We start from the raw sequence: 20,959 nt of genomic DNA on the forward strand, positions 1-20,959 counted from the left end.
TACACTAGGAGGCATATTGTTCCTACAGATTTTTCTACTATAACACTGAGCATACTATTCAGTGACCAATTCAACAAGCTCAAATGCTACTGAATATTACTAACTACTTCTAGATATTTATGATAAACAAGTATTCAAAGCTAATTCTTTTTGGGATTAAAGTCATACTTGAAATGGATGAGATCTAAAACTTACCAGCAGAGAAAGCTTGTGTTCCTGCTGGTTTTACAGCCAGTTTTAACCACTTTAAGTAATAAAAGATAAAGTCATCTCATTGCAATCCTCTTAAAAATAAAATAGGAATGAAACAAAAAGTGTATTTTGAATAATTAATGTTATAATAAATACTTTAAAATCATAAAGTGAACATAATTTATTTAAAGTGAAATAATGAATATACTGGAGTATAAATATGCTTTACTATATAAGTTTTTATCAGTCTTTAGCAAACTGTGGTGTTCCGGAACTGCCCATCAGATATGATGAGTATGAAAAAAGTCCCATGAAAAGAATTTAAAATATAAAGTATTCAGAATTTGAAACACATTTTTAGAATTTTTTTTCTTCTAAGGTATAACAATGATTTTGCATTTCAAAATTCTCTGTGGTAACTTTGAACACTTGACTGGAAACTTTTGCTAAATGTTTTGATTCTTCTACATATTTTCACTGTCTATTGATAATAATAACAATACAGAAATAATGATACCTGTAAACCAAGCCTGCAGTATGTGCCAACAGCCCTGTGGACCCAGGGTCAATGAGTTAGATAAAAGGTTATTCTGAATCCACAGTCTGTGTTCTTAATCACAACTCCACAGTGCCTCCCAAAAAAGCCAACACTGACTATGTTTAGGACTCAAACCTCCCCCAAACTTTCAAATATCTTTTTGATTCTACCCTAATTTTTGTTGTCTTTGCTCTCACTCCACTCCACCCTCATCTTTGCCTGCCCTAAATGTTGTTTGTCATGATTTCCTTCTTGGACTATCTTCCAAGAAGATAATCCCTTCGAAGATAGTCCCTTGTCTATCTTCATAACTACATTTACTCCCCAAATTTCAGTCACCTTCTATGTTGTAAGTTTCCAGTTTCCAACTCAGAATCATATTCTTAGTTCCTAGATACATCTATCTAGGAACTTTTACACCTATCCAAATTTTTAAACTTTTTAAGAATTGTTTCCTAAGCTGAGCTTTTTTATCTCATATTCTCTAATTTATTTAATTGTGTAATTTTCCGGTAAGTCTAGCAAACTAAAATCATGGAATACCATCAAGTCTTTCTATTCTCTTATCTGCTGTATCCAATTAGAATGTATTCTATCCTCCCCATCATTCAAAATCTGGTCCAACCTATATCTCAATCCAGGTTCATTTCTTGTCACAGACTGGAACAGTTGTATATTAATCATTTGTTGAGCATCTGTGTTTCAGGCACTGTGCTAAGTGATTATTTATATCAAATAACTGTAGTTTTCATAACAATATTCTCAAAGATATTAATAGCCCCATTTTGGAGGTTAGGAACCCGAGACCACGTGGTGGAGCTAAGCATAACTGCATGTGCCACAAAAATACTGAACTATTCACTGCTTACCCAACTAGCCATGACATTTCATAGCACCAAGAAACCTGCACTGCCAGTGGGTGCTCACACACACACACACACACACACAGAGGCACACGCACACAGAGGCACACATACATATTTTATTTGCTTAAACAATATCTGTTTATCCAATGTCACTTGTTTAAAGTATCACTCTATAGAATCTTTATTGATTTCTTATTCAAGACATATTCTATTTTAACACCCCACTTTTTTATGTTTATAAATGGCATTTATTCTAGTTCACTAATGTTATTGGTATCTAGTATCTTCTCTCTTTCAAAAGTCAATATTTCTTTTTTTTTTTGTCTTGTTTTTATGGTCTATAAAATGCTCATAGCCTGCCCCTCAGAGAAAATAAAATTGCAAAACAATTTCAGGAACTTTACAAGTTCCCGCAAATTTACTCAAGGCCTCTCCTACCAAGGAACTGACATTAGAACTCTTGTTCTCACAGTAATTCAGTTTTTTTTTTTAAGTTTATTGAACCTTGGTTTTAATGCCTGTCCCCAGAATCTAGCAGAGTACCTGACACATAGTAGCCTCTGCATGAGTGTTTACAGAATGAATAAACAAATGAACGAATCATGGAAAAGTCATGTGAATAAAGGATCTTAAATGACAGACCTTGAATTGTAAGATATTTCAGAATTACTAAGTCTTATATAAATTATGGCAGACATACTCTAGTGTGACCCCTCAGGTTCCCAACCTCCTGGTGTTCATTACCATATGTATCCCCCTTCCCTTGAGTGTGGGCAGGACCTGAGAATTGCTTATGACCAATAGAATATGGCAACAGTGATGGAATGTCACTCCTGTGAATATGTGAAGTTATGTAAGAATGCATATTGCTACAAACTCACTCTAGAGACTGTCTCTCTAACTGCCCTTGAAGAAGTAAGCAGTCATGTTGAGAGGCACATGTGGTTAGCAGCTGAGGGTGACCTCCAAGGACTTAGAGCTGTCTCCAGCACACAGCCAGTGAGATAGTCTCAGTCTTACAACTGCAAGGAAATAAATTCTTCTAATAATTTGAAAAATCTAAGAAGTAAATTCTTCCACAGTTTAGCCTGCAGATGAGAAAGTAACCTGGTTCACACCTTGATTGCAGGCTTTTGAGACCCTGAGTAGAGGACTCAGCCAAGGCACGTTCGGACTCCTGACTTAAACTGTGAAATTATGAATGTGCGTTGTTTTAAGATACTAAGTTGGTGGTGATTAGCAATAGAACATAGATGGTAGATAGATAGATACATATATACGTATATACATACATAAGAGATGAGTAGATGTATATTTTGTTTGTGATCTACATGACTTAATCTAGAAAATGTTCTGACCTCTCTGATTTTAAGGAGAAAGTAGTTAGTAATAGATAGTTTTTAACTTACATTTAGAAAAATATATTTAATAAAGCAAAAAATTAAAGTTTTATAGCATTAAAAAATCAAATTTTGTTCTTTTATTGTCTTTTTTTCCCCTTAAACTCAAAGCACAGTAGGATTGATTACTTTTTCTCTCTACCATTCTCTGAGGAACTCTAGATTCATTAACTCAGGGGCCACTATTGTGGGATCACCCTGAATTGATTACAAAAATCCCATGGGGAAATGAACATAACAGGTGACAATATGAAACCTCTGAAAAATTTTCTTTGGGTTCGTATAATTAGTTCAACCCAAGGTATGTATGAAAAAAAATAAACATAGTTCATAAAAATTATTGTATAAAATGCTGTGCCCCAAAAATCAAATTCATGTTTAATTCCCAAAGCATATTATGGTTAGTGATTTTTTTTCTTGAAGGTTAGGATTAGTACAATTTCTTAGGACTGAAATTTGATAGGGTAATTATGTTTTTCTTCTGGATTTTGCTGGAGTATTTTAAAATTTTATTAACTTGATTTTTTTTCTCCCCAAAATGACAGCCTCATTTAAAATCTCATGCTCAAATATTTTAAGTTCTCCGTTTCTTAGCATGTGTGTCCTATATCTTTAAGACTGACAGGAAAAAATATTTTTAATACAATTTTTTACTTTATTCTAAGAATTTTTTTACTTTATTCTAAGAATTTTTTTACTTTATTCTAAGAATACTTTATTCTAAGAATGATTTTTTTCTTAGCTCTGTATCAGGTGCTCTCCATGAAAATTACAAAATAAAAATATAATTTGACTACATTATTAAAACTGTGGAAAATATAGACAATTAAAAATAAATTAATACTCCAAACTGAAGATAACCACAGTTAACATGATATAGGACTTCCTAGGTTTATTATTTGTTTATTTGCTTTATCTTAATAGAACACTTAATTTGTCTCACTGTATATTTGTGTATTTGTGAAATATTATTTTTTTAGTCAACAAATATACATTGCTGTCCTACTATATTCCAGGTACTGTTATGCCTGGAGAATAGAAAGGTGAGCAAATAGTCTTTAGAGATTAATGGGAGAGACAATTGTGAATCAACTAATCACACAGATTCTCTTTAAGGAAAAGATATAAGTACCATGATAAAGAAAAATTGTTCCAACGAAAAGAGGACTAAATAAGACTAAGTAAGACTCCACATATATGAGTTCTATTCTTGACTCACAAACTATGTAACTTAGGCCAAGCACTTCCCTTTTTACTCCTCTGTATAAAATAATTTTATACTGTGTGGGCTGCGGGGTCCTATTAAGGTCTAATTTTCATTAGCCCAGTGCCAAGTAATCCTTGCAGAAGTAGTTCTTTCACAAGTTGTTCGTCTTACGACTCATCTTAGTAATATTCAATGTCTCAAACTTCCTCTTAAAAATGAGATTAGTGTCCTCAAATTTAAAACTCAATGTCAGTGATGACTATATTGTATTACACACTGTCTTAAAACCTTTGCACATTGCAGGTGGTTTCTTTGAATAGTAAAAGCATAACCTGTGAAGTTAGGCATTCCCGAGTTCATATTATGCCTCAGCTACTTGCTAAGTAGTTTTGACAAATAATTTACTTATAATACTATTTAACTTGCAATACTGGTGTGGAATCATAAACAATATATTAAAACATTTACTAGCATTCCTGACTCATAAGTAGACTTCAGTAAATATTACCCATAAATATACCAGGTATCAAAACTATCCTTAGCGAGAAATTCACCAGCTGAATTCATACCCAGTCCATATAGAGGTAGAAGCATATGACAGTCAGGGCTTTAATAATATAAATACAATGTGAAAATTTGAACATCATTAAACAGGAGAAAATCCTTAAAATTAGCATTTAAAAGAAAAACAGATGAAAAAATAACTCCATTCATGATTCTCAATGGGACAGGATTAGGACCTAATTCTGAATTAGTGGTAATAAACTGCTCCCAATCTGATTACATAATTGTTTTTGTTTCTTTTTAACTTGGTGAAATTTCTTCATCACTCTAGCTATATGTCTTAAAAATTAAAATCCTCAATTGAAAATCCCCTTACTATTTTATTAGAATAAATGGTTTTATTGAGTTTTACATGGAGGGCATGATCATATTAATAAGTTAACTTTTTAAGGAAATATGATTAATTCTGTTATTTGGGAATGGGATAAATCTTTTTATGCAGAAAAACTGACAAAACTCACTGCAAGAAATATTGCATGTGTGTGTGCCATTTGTGGGACAGTTGACTAAGTATGCACTAGGACTCAGAAGTGCCTAGAACATAGAGACACTATCTCTTTGGTTGCCAGAGGGCTACATTAAAGTCTAAAGGTATATTAAAGCTTAAGTTTCCAAAAACTCCCCCACATGATACCATTTGTATTAATTTCTTTAAAAAATGCATAATGAAAAAAGTTACTATGAAATTATTACTAAATTTTAATTATTTTTAAGAATCATTATATTTGAAAAACTAGGAATCCATACAGATATAATACTTAATAACTCTATAGATAATACAAATTTATATGGATATTGCATGATTGCTATAAAATCATGACTCTTCAAGAGACAGAAAATGCCACTGAAGACAATGGAAATGGTTTAGATCTACATAGCAAGATTATTACTGTTGAAGATTATTGCTTCAATTACTCTGTACCTTACTCCACAAATTCTTCAAAGTTAATTACAAAAATGTGACTGCAGAATTTTAAGATAATATATCATAATATTATACTAATATGAATTACTGCTTAGTTATGGATCTCAGTGTTTCTAGGCTAGTCTAATGAATTCTCCTCTAGACGTTTGCAAAAGAGGTTAAAATTAAAGTCTTTTTAAATGTCAAAAGAAGTGTTAGCCTCCAGGGGCCCTCTGGGCTCCACCTTTCCCTATCTGACTCTTATCCTTCCTTCCCAATCATGGATAAGGACGGCTTCTCCAGCAAGGAGCACTGTTCTGGTTTAACACATTTTTATGAACGTGATTCTTCTGGGTGAAGTCACTGTGCTGAGTTGAGTGTTGCAGTGTACAAGGGTGTGTCTTCCCTTGGGTCTTTTTTTCCATGTGACAGGATTGGTAAAAATTCTGGGGAGTTCTTCAAGCAGGCTTGAAAGTTTCCCCCCTACCCCCAGCTTTAGAATCTCTCATGTCTTCTCCTATTTGGCAGTTTACCCAGTGCTATTTTCCAGGTTTAAGAAATTGTTGGATGAGTAACTGCACCTATTAGATAAAGTCCTGGCCTAGGGCAGCTTAGCTTAACCATATTGCAGCATACTTTTTTTTTTTTTTTACCTTTACTTCCGTGAAAATAACTGGTGAACTACATAGAAAAGTCCTAAAACCATTTGTGCCAGTGTGTTTAAAATAGAGCTTTCCTGTCTTGATTTTGGAGGAGGCCCAAAGACCAGAGGAGCCATGTGCAGAAGAGGTGGTCAAGAACCAGTTTTGCGACCCTTGCCTTAATGCTAATAAGAGATGTTTTAAAATTGGAGAAGGGGAAGTTGCAGACTAGGAAATCTGTTTAGAAAGAGCTGTCCTACATATCCAACCTCTTTACACAAGTCCTGCAAATGTTGAGACAATGGAACCACAGGTTCAATGGTCCTTAGACTAACCAGAACCAAGAAATCTAAGGAGAATTTTTGACCAGCTCCGCCAAATGCTGTGAGATGAGTAGTTGGCTCTTTGGATATGGCCTGACCTTCTGGATATGTGAAGTCAAAAGATGCATGTATGTTTTCCTTATGGGACCAAGAAAGAGGACATGAAAGATTAAGAACCAGAGCTGGTATGGAATTTGCTTAGATTTTCCTAAAAGATTGGCTGAGGAAAACTTCAGCAGATAGAAGATGCAAATGTAACTTCATATGTCAATGAGAAGAGAACCACCTATCAGAAAAACCTGCAGAGATGGGAGCACAGCTTGAGAGGGCGCATATGTACAAAAGATCCCCCACCACTACCCTGAAATCAAAGAGTCAGTTTAAAATCCTAGAAGGCATAAAATGCCAATGCTGGATTACCACAACAGGACTAGTTAAGAAAGTCCTTTCATGCTTTTTACCTCTTCTTGGTATTTCTACTTCAACCATAGAATTGCCAGAGGCACTTTAATATCTAAAGCAGTGAGAGAAAGAGCTAGGACATTACGAAAACATCACCCTAACCCCATTTCACACAATAGACAAGTTTGAAGCAGGCCAAGGTGAGTTAGGAAAAACTTTTAATTCAAATCAAACAGAAATCACGATCATTGCTTTGGACTGGACATAATAATTATTGAATTGGACTTCTAATTTTTAAGTAAAGTGAACTAGTTAGTGATTAAAAAAAATAACAATAACATGAACAAAAAAGATATAGCATTTGCCCAAATTTTTCTTCAAAGGCCGAGGAAGAAGTACCCTCACAGGGCTTACCTGGAATGTATAATGATTTCTGAGGTGAGGTGTGAGTTTGTCAGAAAATAAAGGATTTTGCCAGTCTCATCCCACTCATTCCACTCTTTCAATGTATTGGTTAAAAAAAAAAATCCAAAATTAAAATAGACAAAAAATATAAACCCATAAACCCCCACATCATTATCACTCCTCTTCATACTTGTTTTAATCACCATGTTATATATATATATATATATATATATATATGTGTGTGTGTGTGTGTGTGTGTGTGTGTGTGTGTGTGTGTTTATGTGTGTGTGTATAGTCTTCATTGGAAAAGAGCATTCCACAGGACACTTTTTTCTTTTTCTTCATTGACTATGTTCCACTTAACTATATTTAATCAATTCTAAAATGTAAAACTGTCTTCCCATTTTAATATCTTTGACATCTAGATGTCTTTCATAAAACGGCTTCTTGCAATTGTATCTGCAGCATTTTTTCTTTTTTCATGGTTCATAAAATAAAGATGCACCAAAGAATTTAACAGCCAATATACCAAGCACATTAGACTTGATATATTTCAAAGAATATTACAACAACAATAAAGCCAGCAAAAAACAACTGAATGTCCATTTACTTGCTCCCCAGAATGACTGTTAAAACTCAAGGGCACAACAGAAAACCAGAAGAACTCCAAGCAAAGTTTTTAAGAGGACTCACCAGAGTTGGGATCAGAGTTGCCATCTGCTTCAGTCCTCTTGTCCGGAGAGGCCTGGTCATAGAATTCGTCCTGTGGCTGAACCAGAGGAAGAGGGTGTGAGATCAGGGTTCCACTACCCACCGGCTCGTGGTCTCCTAGACCACTGTCACTGCAGCTTTCCTGGGAGCCGTCAGGGAGATGAAAGGTAACCCGGCGCTGCGACTACAAAGAAGACCACAGGACACACCGTTAACATCCTTCCCAAAGGAAGTGGAGGCGGAACGCAAAGCAAAGCAACTTTAACACACAGTGCAATGTCGAAGCAGAATATAAAATACTTGGAACACAGCTGGAAACAAACATTTATTATTTGTCATTTCCTATGACATATCCAACTTGCAAAATACAAGAAAGAATTTCAATCTTGTGTAATTCAAGAACAAAAAACTTGTGGTATACCATTGAAAGTTGTAGAAAGAAAGGCAAAAACGAATATATATATATGCTAATGGTCAAAGCTATAAAAAAAATTTAAATAAGCAGAAATACAAAAATGTTTGTTTCATAGATTTGAATAAATGCATAGATAATGCAACACAACATTCCATTTCTTTTGAATGACCTAGTATTGTGTTTATTTGAGGCTTTTAAGGTAGCTTTTGCAGTGAAGCCATTATTGTCCACTGGCCCAGATATTGCTACCAGTCATTGGTTTTAGAATATCCCTGTTGAAAGGTGTTTGTAATCCTACTTTGGCATCTATTTACACAATGTCACCATCAGAAGTGACCTAAAATATGTATATGGGTACTTTAATACATTTTAGTATTTTAGTAAAATAAAATTGTGCCTTTCAGCACAGATCACTGCTTAGTTTTCTTGGTAAATATTCTTTTAGCTGATATAATCTATGAGATAAGAGAACATTTACAGGTGTGTATGGTGGAGATTTATGCCTTACAGAATTATGCGAGAGTAGTAAATTTGTGCTGTATGTCTGACTACACCTAATTTCCATTTTGCTTTGATAACCAAAAGACCTTTTAATATCGCATTGCATGTGGCTACTTTTACTCAGATTTAATAAAATTATGAATATATAAGTAATAAATATATAATATATGGAGATACAATGTATAACAATTATTTTATCTTACCTAAGATTTGTGTTTTCAAGAGACAATTTATAAATTGTATCCATTTCAAAGAAAACAAATGTAGAGACAAAATGTTATAGGTAGAAATACTGCTATTCTATAAATGTATTTCTTATAGACTGACAATAGAATATAGCCTATTTTCTGTGAGTCACTCGTTCAAATCTAGCTCAGAGTCATAATGGAGAAGAGCTGATACCACTTTATTGCTGTTCAATGACCTGTGTGAAGTGATTTGATAGTTTAGTACATTTTAAATGAACTAATGTAGACATCATATAAACTATAATCATAAATGGTCCTAATTGAGTCTACTGTAGCACATTGCACCTTCAAGCACAACTATCTCACTACCATTGTTCCCTCCTCAATAGAGTTTGAACCATGCCTAGGTAAGTGCTACATAATATGCAAGCAAACTTGAATACTAATATATGAAATGCATTTCTACTTTTAAGGGAAGGTCATGCTACTGATTTTATTTATTAGTGTTTCCTCTCCCAGGTGAATTTAACCCTTGAGGGAATAATAATACAAGTATTCTCTGTTTCTGTTTCAACATGCACTTAATTCATATTAAGTGTATGCTTTTGTAATAAAGAACAGTGACCAGGCTTCCTACAATACATAATTGCTAAACATCGCTTTTAAAGTGATTGGTCTACTAAAAAGTCCATAGTTTTAGTGACTAAAGTATCTTTGGTGTTGCCTCTAGAGGACTATCTCTTAGTTATAGCTTAAGTGAATAAAAAGGAAGTCAAAACATAAGAGAGACAATGGAACAATCTGAATGATTCTGCAATCTTCATAAAGCATTTCTGGGAGATGCTTATAAGGCATTATAAAATATTTGTTTCATAGACAGAAGGAAAAAGGAAAATTAACATCTGTGATATTCTTCTAAACTGTTTTAATTACAATAGTTTTTTTTTTCCTAGGAAATGTCCAAATCTGCAACATCAGTTATAACTAAATCCAGTCGTTCTCATAGTATCATTGGGCACCTACTGGTATGTAGCCTGGTGTTATATTTACTCAAAATAATAAGGAAAATATTTTTTAAACTATTTCAAATATAACTTATTAAATTCTATCTCACATATACTATACTATGCTATTTCTTTACCACTTTATAATTGAGAATAACAGATATAAATCTAGTGTAATTTATTTGCTGTAAGACCCTGTAAATTAGTGTAATATAATGTTTAAACTACTGTGGTTTACAGAAATACTTCCTAATAAATTTGACTCAGAGATGTTTAAGTCTTAATTGGCAAAATTGTGCACAATTTATCAGTCTAATGGGAGGTAGGGGTGGTGATGCATAAGGACTAAGAATGGCAACATGGATATTATAGTATGAAGCAAATTGAGTAAGCAAATCAATCTTTAACTTATCATCATAATGACTGATGCAAGTGGAATAATGTTTGGAATATCAAGATAGAAGGAGAATATTTGAATAAATTAAAATTAAGGAAAATGAGAATGGTACATTATGAAACAGGTGTTATGGGTGTCATCAAGGAATACAGTACTTATTCAGGTTTTGCCCAAGAGCACCAGATGAGAAGTCAGAACCAGATTTCCTGCCTGGGGGTTCTTGCTCGGTAGAGCCTGGCCCTGGACAAGGACATTATGTCTTTAGAGGAGTTCTTGGCGTTGTAGAATGGAGAGAGCAGTGCCTTAAGCAGAGGAGTGTTGTAAGGCTCAAACAGATAAAATAAGAAGTGTTCTTGTTATATAATACATGACACATAGTAGGTACTCAATAAAAGGTAGCTATAATTCTCAAAATTAATAGCTTTTAACTTCTGGGGTTATCAGTGTTTAGCAGTTATAAAGATGCAATTTCTTCACCCCAGAAAAAAGTATTGTTCTTTGGGAAGAGACCTGCAGAATCTTGGCATGCCTCACAATGTGCCTGTAGGTGTGACAGCCCAGAGCCTCTCTGAGGGGAAGCTGCTCTTGGGTGGAAGTGAGGTATGAAGACCAACAGTTTAGAACACAGGGTTTCTCCTCAGAGAAAGTGAAGGTTTTCCCACTATTCTTTCAAGAAACCTATGATTGTTTGTATATTCAAAGCGAGAGAGAACTTTTTACTTATAGTCTCTGGGAATTTTGCTTTTGGGTTATCCCCATGGAAAGGAGCCCAGTTTGGGTTATAAATATAGTGAAACTCTGCCTGACTGAATTGGGACAACACATGTTATCATGAGACTACTTCAGACTTTCCAAAGCCTGGGCACTTACATTTTGTTTTCCTGTATCTATTTCTTACCCATTCCATTTTCTCCCATGGGAAACATTATTATTACATTTGGCTAAGTCTGGTTGACGGTTTGAATGTCACATTTGTTTATCTGATTTATCACTGACAGGTTAGCTCCAGGTCCCAAGCTGCCCCGAGGAAGAATAATATGGGAACAAGAACTACTAAGGTTGTTTCATGTTATTTTACTTTGGGACTGCTGATATGGATTCTGACCAAGCGAAGCTTCCATAAGAGACCCTGTTCTCTATGCCAGCATAAAGTGCCATGCATGCAAATACAGGTATGTTCAGGATACTGTAAGTTGGAAGATGCCACACTGATTAGGTCTGAGAAACATCACCAAGAACTTTTACAATATTTTTTCTTGTAGATTAGTATGAAAGAGAGGGAAAATTCAAGATGCCCTGAGAAGATACACATGTTCTTATGTTGGACACTGTTTTCCAAGAGTCACTGAATGAGTCAGCTAAGAAATCTTAGTCATTGCTTTAATTCTTCTCTTGTATGTGTCTTACTGGTACAGGATATTATTCACCAATGAATGATTCACATTCAAGCCTACAATCCCAGTCCCATTAATCTAGATAGGTTCCCATGTGCAAAGATTTAGTAGTAAGGTACATTGTGTCTTTGCATAAAATAGCAAAAATATAAAAAAGAGTGAAATGTCTAATAGGTAACTAATAAATTATGTAATAGCATACAATTGAATCATTCACAATACTTAAAATAATGTTAATGTTTATTGATGTGGAAAATATTTATAATCTATTGTTAAGTGTAAAAATGAGGTTTGTAAAGATTTTACTGTGTTGAATTGCATTCCTGTTAATGTGCTTTAGGGTGTGAATATGTGTAAGCTAAGATCTGACTATACATACACTAAGGGTTTAAAGCAGTGTTGTCTGGTCATGGAATTATGATATTTAAAATTTTTATTATTTTGACTACACTAAAATTTCCATACATTGTCTTTGCACTATTAGAACATATGCTAAGTTTTAATACTTAAAATTGTATTCCTCTTCATCACTTATAGCAAAATAGAACTTAGTCCAAGAGAAAGGAAAAACCTGATAGACAGTAGTTGGGCTTGCTCTTGAGCTAAGGAATGTCAGACAATCTTCTGTCACTGTGTTGCTACCCTAACTTTCATTTTTTACTTTCTTTAACTAGCTTTTTAATCATTGCAATTAAAGAGCTTTGCCTTTCCTCAAATCACAAGATAACATGAATATAGGACTAGGCCAATTATTATAAGTCAAATAAACAAATTTACCAGTTAATGACTGGCATTTAAATGATTATTTTTTGGAAAATTATAAATTGATATTATGGAAGTAGAAACAAAGTGCTACAGAATTGTTTAAATATGATTTCACTTGTGGAAAATTCTTTAAATAACTTTTTAAGGAAATATTTTGATTTAGTTCCTTTAATCACATTTAAAAACTAATATATCATCTATATATCTATCTAATCTCTAAATAGTAAACACACACACAAACACATCAGCCAGCAATTACTTATGATGAAGTAAAAGACAAAAAGTGTTAAAGTTCCATATATGAACTTTTTTGCTTTATCTCAGCATTAAATCTGATGAAGATATACTTTTTATTTGAAATAATATTTTCATATGTAGTTATTCTCAAAGTAGCAAAGAAAATCATACCAAAAAGGGTTAAAAAAATTTTGGAAACTGCATTTTAATTCAAATATTTCTTATAACATTAGTTAGAAACTTTTTGTTCTTTCTTATTTTTAAAAGAAGATACTTCAATTGAAAATTTAAGAGTAATTGTTAAGAGTATAGTCTTATGTTGCAAGCTATGGAAAGAGGAATTTTTAAATGACAAAAGAACACATTTTCAGCTAAAACCACTGATTCAATTCAATAGCAAGTTCCTCAATAGCTTCTTGTCATCTAAAATTAATATGTACTCTACCTCTTAATAAAATCCAGAATCAAGTAAAACTCATAGAGGTTTAGAAGGTAAATTAAATGCAAACCCAAAAGCAATCTATGGTTACAGTTTAATTTGCTGTTACTTAATATTCACAGGCTTGACTGAAGGAAAACATATTAATACACACATGTTCTTCCTTATTCATGTTTGAGCGTTTACATCAAGAAACTAAGAAAGAAGCTAAGAAATAGTTTTTTAGGACAAAATTATAAGGAACTTTTAAACTGGTGATAAATGAAACATTTTGAGCACAGAATTATTTTATAATGAGTCATTTTATTATTTGTTACTGATAAATTGAGTTACTCTCCTATCCTGTTGATTGGAAATTATTGGGTTGGCCAAAAAGTTCCTTCAGGTTTTCCGTACCATCTTATGGAAAAGCCCAAACGAACTTTTTGGCCAACCCAATACTTAATGCTAAATTGTTCTGCTAATGAAGAATTTGTGTATTTTTTTTTTAAGCTGGAAATTATTTAGGGATTTTTCTAGTCTATTTTAACCTGTTACATTTATTTCAAATGAGGAAATGAGGTAAAGTCATTTGTCTATATAGGTTTCACTGGGAACAAAACCCACAATTTCTTATATTCAACATAAAGGGCTATTCATTCATTCATTCATTTAATAAGTAATTTTTGAGAACCTATTTGTGTGATTCATTAAAGAAACCTCAACTAAAACTGGAAGCAGGACAGGTCTGTAGGGGGAGCTCTCACATGCCACAATTCATAGTCAATTACTCGAAACAGGAAGAGACCCATGCTTACATCTCCCACAGTAAGTCGTCTCCTAATTTACTATTCTGGGGAAAGATGAAAACTTCTCTGGCCCCTGGATAACCCATCCAGTCAGAGACTGTAGCAGTCCAACCAATGAGAAGCCTTCATACTTTGGACCCCCAGCTTCTTTGAATGGACTCTGGTTATTACAGTTCTTCCCAACTCTTGCCTTTTCCCGTGAAGCCAACCTCCCCTTCCTTGTTCTCTGAATTTGCCTATGATCCACCATAGTTTGCATAACTTGAATTGTAATTCTTAGGCCTATTTCTGTATAAACTCACTTAAGCTGGTAGAATAACTGGTTGTTACATTATTAAAGCTGACGTACTATGTGCTAGACACTGTCCTACCTGCTAAGAACACAATGGTGAACAAGACAAAAACTGTATCACACAACTTCCTAGAAAGTAGAATTTTCTTAAGCTATTCCCTAACAGTTCTGAGCATGCTTTTGATCAGCACCTGTGTCACCTTTTTTATAATTTGATTCCCTTCTAATTCTTGCAAACTATGCAGACTTAAGAAAGGTCAGTGCATGAATAGATCTTCACTGTATTAATCAGCAATAACCTAGGGAGAAAAAATTTATGAATTTATGCCAAACAATCCCCAGGTCTGTTACCATCCTAAGATTGAAATCCATTGCCAATTTGTGAAAATAAAAAATAAAAAGGATAAAAGAGTAACTGAGACTGTTAGAGTAGGCTATTCTATTCTTGACTCGAATACAGAATCATTCACTTTGCATATCTTTGAACAATTTTTTTCCTCTAGGTAGTTGGAGAAATGTTAACAACCTCAAATAAGAGTTGATGAAATCAAAACCAGCAAGTTTTTCTGAAGAACATATATGCTTGACATTTTATGAGTTTATAATGAATATTTTCTGAATGAAGATGATTTACTCAGAACAGAACTAGGAAACCTAAAGAGGATGCAGCAGAAATTGAATTGTCCATCCTCCAAAGATGCTTTCCTGTGGGAAAAATTCTCTGTCTCCCCAGAAAGAAGTTTGCAGGGAGAGTTGCACTGTTTTAAAAGTAGCAAAATGAAACATGATAACAGTCCACTAGCAGTCAGCATTTCCTTCTTTCTTCTTCAACGTTTACATTTCAGAATATTTGGAAGACAAATAGGAAGGTTCAGTTTGTGTTGGAGAAATAATGTATAACAACTTCACTGACCTAGGTGATGGATGTAAAGGTGTCAGCATCTTTAAAATGAATATTTTGATTCCTAGCATTATCTATGCTACATAAACTAGGACTAGGGTGCAGATGATAACTGGCCATAAAAAGTTGAATAGCATTTTCAGGGGAAATGGGGAATGCTTGTCTATACTATACTTACTGCTCTGTTAACCAGTTTGCTATCTGCTGCTAAGCAACTGCTTCATTTCAGGATAAAGCTTTTGTCTTTTGTTCTAACTTCAGTACTCAACTGCATGTTTAGTGTAGGAAGCTTGTTTCAGTGTGTGTGGGAAACTCACAGTAACTTAAACTTAGCATGTTTCCTTTACTTTGTAAATGTCTTATTGTGAAATGACTTCCTTAAATTTAAGACATACTTTTTTGTGCTTTGTAAGTAAAGTGTGTTGAATACTTCATAGAACTTCATATGGCTGGAAGACTCGTGTTAATGACATATGATGAAATTTTTAGTCTAATTTTATTTTTATTTCCTTTGGATCTCAGTATGATCTGTGAGAAAGTCAGATAGCATTTCTCTCCACATGCAAAAACAATTGATAGCTTTAAGGAACTTGAGAGAAAATTAAATTCTTTGTACTGTTTTTGGGTGTAACCTTGGTGTTTGAATTTAAATATATGAAACAAACATAAAATAGGAATCTCCTCCCTACATCACTTTCCACTGTGGGACACCAGAGAAAGGGAAAAGGGTTAGGAACAACTTCCCTCCTTGGTTTGATGGCATCACCCCACCCTTAAGTTTCTTCTAGGGTCCAAAGAAGTAGAGAGGATTAAGAATTGTCAGCATTGTTGGTTATTTTGCTCCTTATAATAGTTATTTGGTTCCTGCTATCAGAAACACCCTCAACCTATTTCTTACAGTTAAATGTTGCCCAGTAGGAATGCAGCACATTATCTGAGCACACAAAATATAAAATGACTATATTAAACAGGAGCAGCTGCTCCTGAAACTACAAGCAGAATTCTTGCATCTATAAATTATATGTACAGAAATAGGAAAGAAACAACTCAGCAAGAGTCCTTTCCAATTTAGTTTTCTAGCATAAACAAATCCATGTGATGCAGGAAGTTACCCTTATCATATTTACAAAATCTGCATACATAATAGTTATAGCAATTTAATTAGAAATTCCACTAAGTTATCACTGTTGTTAAATAAAAATACAGAACCCACTGATATAGCATGTGGTCTTTTACCAAAAGTGAGCCTTCTTTGGATAATAAAAAATCACTAAAAATATGCATCAGATCTGTCAGTATTGTTAACAGAAATAGAGTCTGATTTGGTGTTTAGGATTCAAGAATTCTTCTCAGGGCTTCCCTGGTGGTGCAGTGCTTGAGAGTCTGCCTGCCGATGCAGGGGACACGGGTTCGTGCCCCCGTCCGGGAAGATCCCACATGCCGCGGAGTGGCTGGGACCGTGAGCCACGGCCAACGAGCCTGCGCGTCCAGAGCCTGTGCTCCACAACGGGAGAGGCCACAACAGTGAGAGGTCTGCGTACCGCAAAAAAAAAAAAAAAAAGAATTCTTCTCAGGCAATTTTAGCACAAGTAACAAAAGAGGTAATGGCATCTCCCTAGCATTCCCCTCTGTTAATAATTCCCAATACAAAATAAGACTTGTAAAACAAAAATAGACCATTTTTTTCTTTAAGTAAGTTGTATTTTTCAAAAGGTAGTCCTTAGATTATACTTATATACTATATTATATTATATTATAATTATCTTCAGACAATGGGTACTTGACTCAAAAGAGTTTGAACATGCATGTATACACACTTTAAACCTCCCTTGTGTATTCAATTACAAGATCATAATTGCCTAGTAAGAGTGAAAACTAGTAATCCAAGGCTTTAGGGGAAAAATCATGTTATTTCAAATTAAAGAATGAAACACAAATGGAGAGGTAGAAGAAGCAAGAAGCAATCTGTATAAATTCTCCAGGAAATACTATTATTGTACAATGATAGGTTGTTTAAAAGTCCTCATGAAAGTTTGTTAGTCTGCACCTAAAAAGTGGTATGATCTGTCTCAATGGACCTTGTGTCAAACACTGCAGTTTCATTTTATTTATTTAACTTTTTGTGTTATTTTTTGTAGTATAAAGAAGAATGTTAAAACTTTTTAGAAGCAGTGAAGGAATAAGAAGTTATTTGAACTAGTCCTCACACACGTAAAGCCTATCTGTCCCTGACAGTCTATGGATTACAAATAATTCTGAGCCATCAATCAAATCTTCTTCAACAAAAAAGAAAAATGGTGGGGCTTCCCTGGTGGCGCACTGGTTGAGAGTCCACCTGCCGTTGCAGGGGACACGGGTTCGTGCCCTAGTCCGGGAAGATCGCACATGCCGCGGAGCGGCTAGGCCCGTGAGCCATGGCCGCTGAGCCTGCGCGTCTGGAGCCTGTGCTCCACAACGGGAGAGGCCACAACAGTGAGAGGCCTGCGTACCACAAAAAAAAAAAAAAAAGAAAAAGAAAGAAAGAAAAATTGTGATGGGAATGATATTGCTGAAGGAGGAGCCTCTTTCTAGTCTATGATTCATATGATTCGTATATGGAGAGTGTTCTATAACTATTAATTACTACAGGAGCCGTCAAAAGAGTCAGCCATGATAAAGAACTCAGTCCTCACAGGCAGGTTAATGGGGGGACTGATTTGCTTGGGGAAGGTGGATAGTGGGACATAGTCTACAGAACATAAGTATAGGTCCAGGTTACACTTAGAGGATATGGAAATGTGTGTGCACAGGAACAGAACATGACCCTGATATTATTGAACAACTATTGAATTCTCTTTTCTAGGTTCTCTTATAAACATGACCCATACTTGCAAAATGTTTTTTTCCGGAATGGGAAAGGGTGAAGCAGAGCAGATAGGGAAGAAGTTGTCTTTGGCCATGAAAAGCACACAAATAAGAAACAGGCGTCCCTGGAATTTCGTCTGAAATCTTGGACTCATTGGTAAATCATCTCACAGGCAATAGATTGATAGATAGATTGATTTTGGATGGCTAGCTATACTCTAAAAATCGGTGTCTGTATTAACTATCAAATTTTAAATAATTATTAGGAACTTCATTTATTCTTTGTAATTATATGGTGAAAAACACTTGTATTGTGAAAGACAAGCATTTTCTAATTTTGTCATCTTTTAGTTCTCTCAAAGGACATCCATGAAAATATTGTTTGCAGTTGAAAATTTTTGATTAGGAATATGTGATACTCAAGTCATATTTCTTTTTCTCATAGTAAGTTAGGAAGAAAATAGGAGACTTTAAAAATATATCTACAGCATATACATAAACTCATGTATGTGTATTTATATATAGATGATGCAAAACTTATGCACAAACTCCAACACAGACTGACACGCTGCACGTGTCTTAGCATGTGAAATTTTCCTATTCTTAGACAAGGAAATTGTCAAATATATCCAAGATCTTTGCTATGTTTATCAATGTTGAAAATGAAATCTAAATTTTATTAATTGAATCTGAGAAAACCTGAATTAATCTAGACAAATCTGATACCATTGCATTCCAGAAAGTGTCTATTCCTGGTTACATTTAGTGCCACATAATATATAGTTTCACCTGGTGACAAAAATTAAAATTAACTTGTTTAGCAATGATATTTCTTTTTTTTTTTTTTTTACATCTTTATTGGAGTATAATTGCTTTACAATGGTGTGTTAGTTTCTGCTTTATAACAAAGTGAATCAGTTATACATATACATATGTTTCCATATCTCTTCCCTCTTGCTTCTCCCTCCCTCCCACCCTTCCCTATCCCACCCCTCCAGGCGATCACAAAGCACCAAGCTGATCTCCCTGTGCTATGCAGCAGCTTCCCACTAGCTATCTCCCTTATGTTTGGTAGTGTATATATGTCCATGCTTCTCTCACGCTTTGTCACCGTTTACCCTTCCCCCTCCCCATATTCTCAAGTCCATTCTCTAGTAGGTCTGTGTCTTTATTCCTGTCTTACCCCTAGGTTCTTCATGACATTTTTTTTCATAAATTCCATATATATGTGTTAGCATATGGTATTTGTCTTTCTCTTTCTGACTTACTTCGCTCTGTATGACAGACTCTAGGTCTATCCACCTCATTACAAATAGCTCAATTTCATTTCTTTTTATGGCTGAATAATATTCCAGCAATGATATTTCATTGAGTGTAGAATTCATCATATAAAATTGTGATTATAAGATGAGGAAAAACATTTTTTAAAAAATGGAAATTGTATAAAATATCTAATTCTTTAAGGAGGAATTACTTAATAATTAAAATAGTGATGCCACTATGCTTTTAGAGATTTAGAGTTTGTGCTCTTGAACTGTATTGTGAACCTGCGTGACATTATATTGCAGAGTCTCAAGATACCAAACATTGGCCCTTTTATGATCTGACTTTACTTTTTGAAACAACTAAAAGCTGTCTGTAATGATGAACAGTAGCATTTTACAAAGAAGGCAAGATTACAAAATAATATCGCACATTTTCTTCGGTGGCTTAACTTTGAGAACAATTACAAAAGAGAAGTTCCAAAATATTTTGAGAAATGATGATACTCAGTGTAGGAATGGACGAGGGCCAATTTGAAGGACAGCATTCCTCTAAGTACATGATTTCTGTTTCTTAGCTAAAAATCAGTCACAGCTTTATTCTCAGCTTATATGCAGGAATGTTCTTTTTAGATCTAAATTTAGAAAGAATAATGCAGGTGGTCTGGTATGAGAGAATGAAATGAATGGGTATGGTTTTCATAAGGGGTTTTGAATTACAGAAATCTGAGAACATCCTTATGAAACAATCTTGCTACATATGTATTGAGCAGTAACATTTGGATATGGAAATCATATCAAAATATTTTGAAAGTATTAATAAGCATTATTCAGTAGAGTGTAAAACACTGATGTCCTGATAAACTGGAGGAAAATGTTTTAAGTTTCTTTTACTTTGAGAAAATGTAATATGTAACTACTTACTGTACTCTGCTAGAATCAGAGCCCTTATAATGATCTTAAGAAAACAGAGAAACTAACCCAGTTGGAATAAACATGACTTAAGACTTTATATCTCTTTTCTCCTGGGTAGAGCAGCCTTTGTTCTTAACATTCAAAGTAGCTGGACTTTATTTCAAAAAAATCCACCTATTACTGCAGACAGTCACTGTGACTTTGAGACTGATGTTTGAAACAAAAATCACTCTCACATCTCACTGATAATCACTACTTGCCCTGTGGCTCTTAGTCTTTCCTTTGAAAACATTACTGAGTCACCGATCTCTGTTATATGTGCACTGAGGATAATTTGCTTCCCTGAATACAAACATAAAATTCAAACATCTGTCAAAAACTTCTGTATGTCAAAATCTTCTGTAGATTTAGGTAGCATCTATATAATAATGAGCTGTATTCAGAAGAAATGAAGTTACTTTCAA

General features: G+C 34.2%; 1 protein-coding gene across 4 annotated transcripts in view; it reads right to left on the reverse strand.

The window, feature by feature from the left end:
• The window catches only part of PCDH9 (protocadherin 9), a 966,004-nt gene that overhangs the window by 327,664 nt on the left and 617,381 nt on the right, over nt 1–20,959 (reverse strand). For 3 of the 4 annotated variants that reach the window (XM_067712923.1, XM_067712924.1, XM_067712926.1), the window contains one exon: nt 8,136–8,337. In XM_067712923.1, the coding sequence (XP_067569024.1) occupies nt 8,136–8,337 (202 nt within the window). The remainder of the gene's footprint in view (nt 1–8,135; nt 8,338–20,959) is intronic. The other variant, XM_067712925.1, reaches the window with a different exon arrangement.

Source organism: Pseudorca crassidens, chromosome 18, assembly GCF_039906515.1.
Source record: "Pseudorca crassidens isolate mPseCra1 chromosome 18, mPseCra1.hap1, whole genome shotgun sequence".
NCBI classification, from domain to species: domain Eukaryota; kingdom Metazoa; phylum Chordata; class Mammalia; order Artiodactyla; family Delphinidae; genus Pseudorca; species Pseudorca crassidens.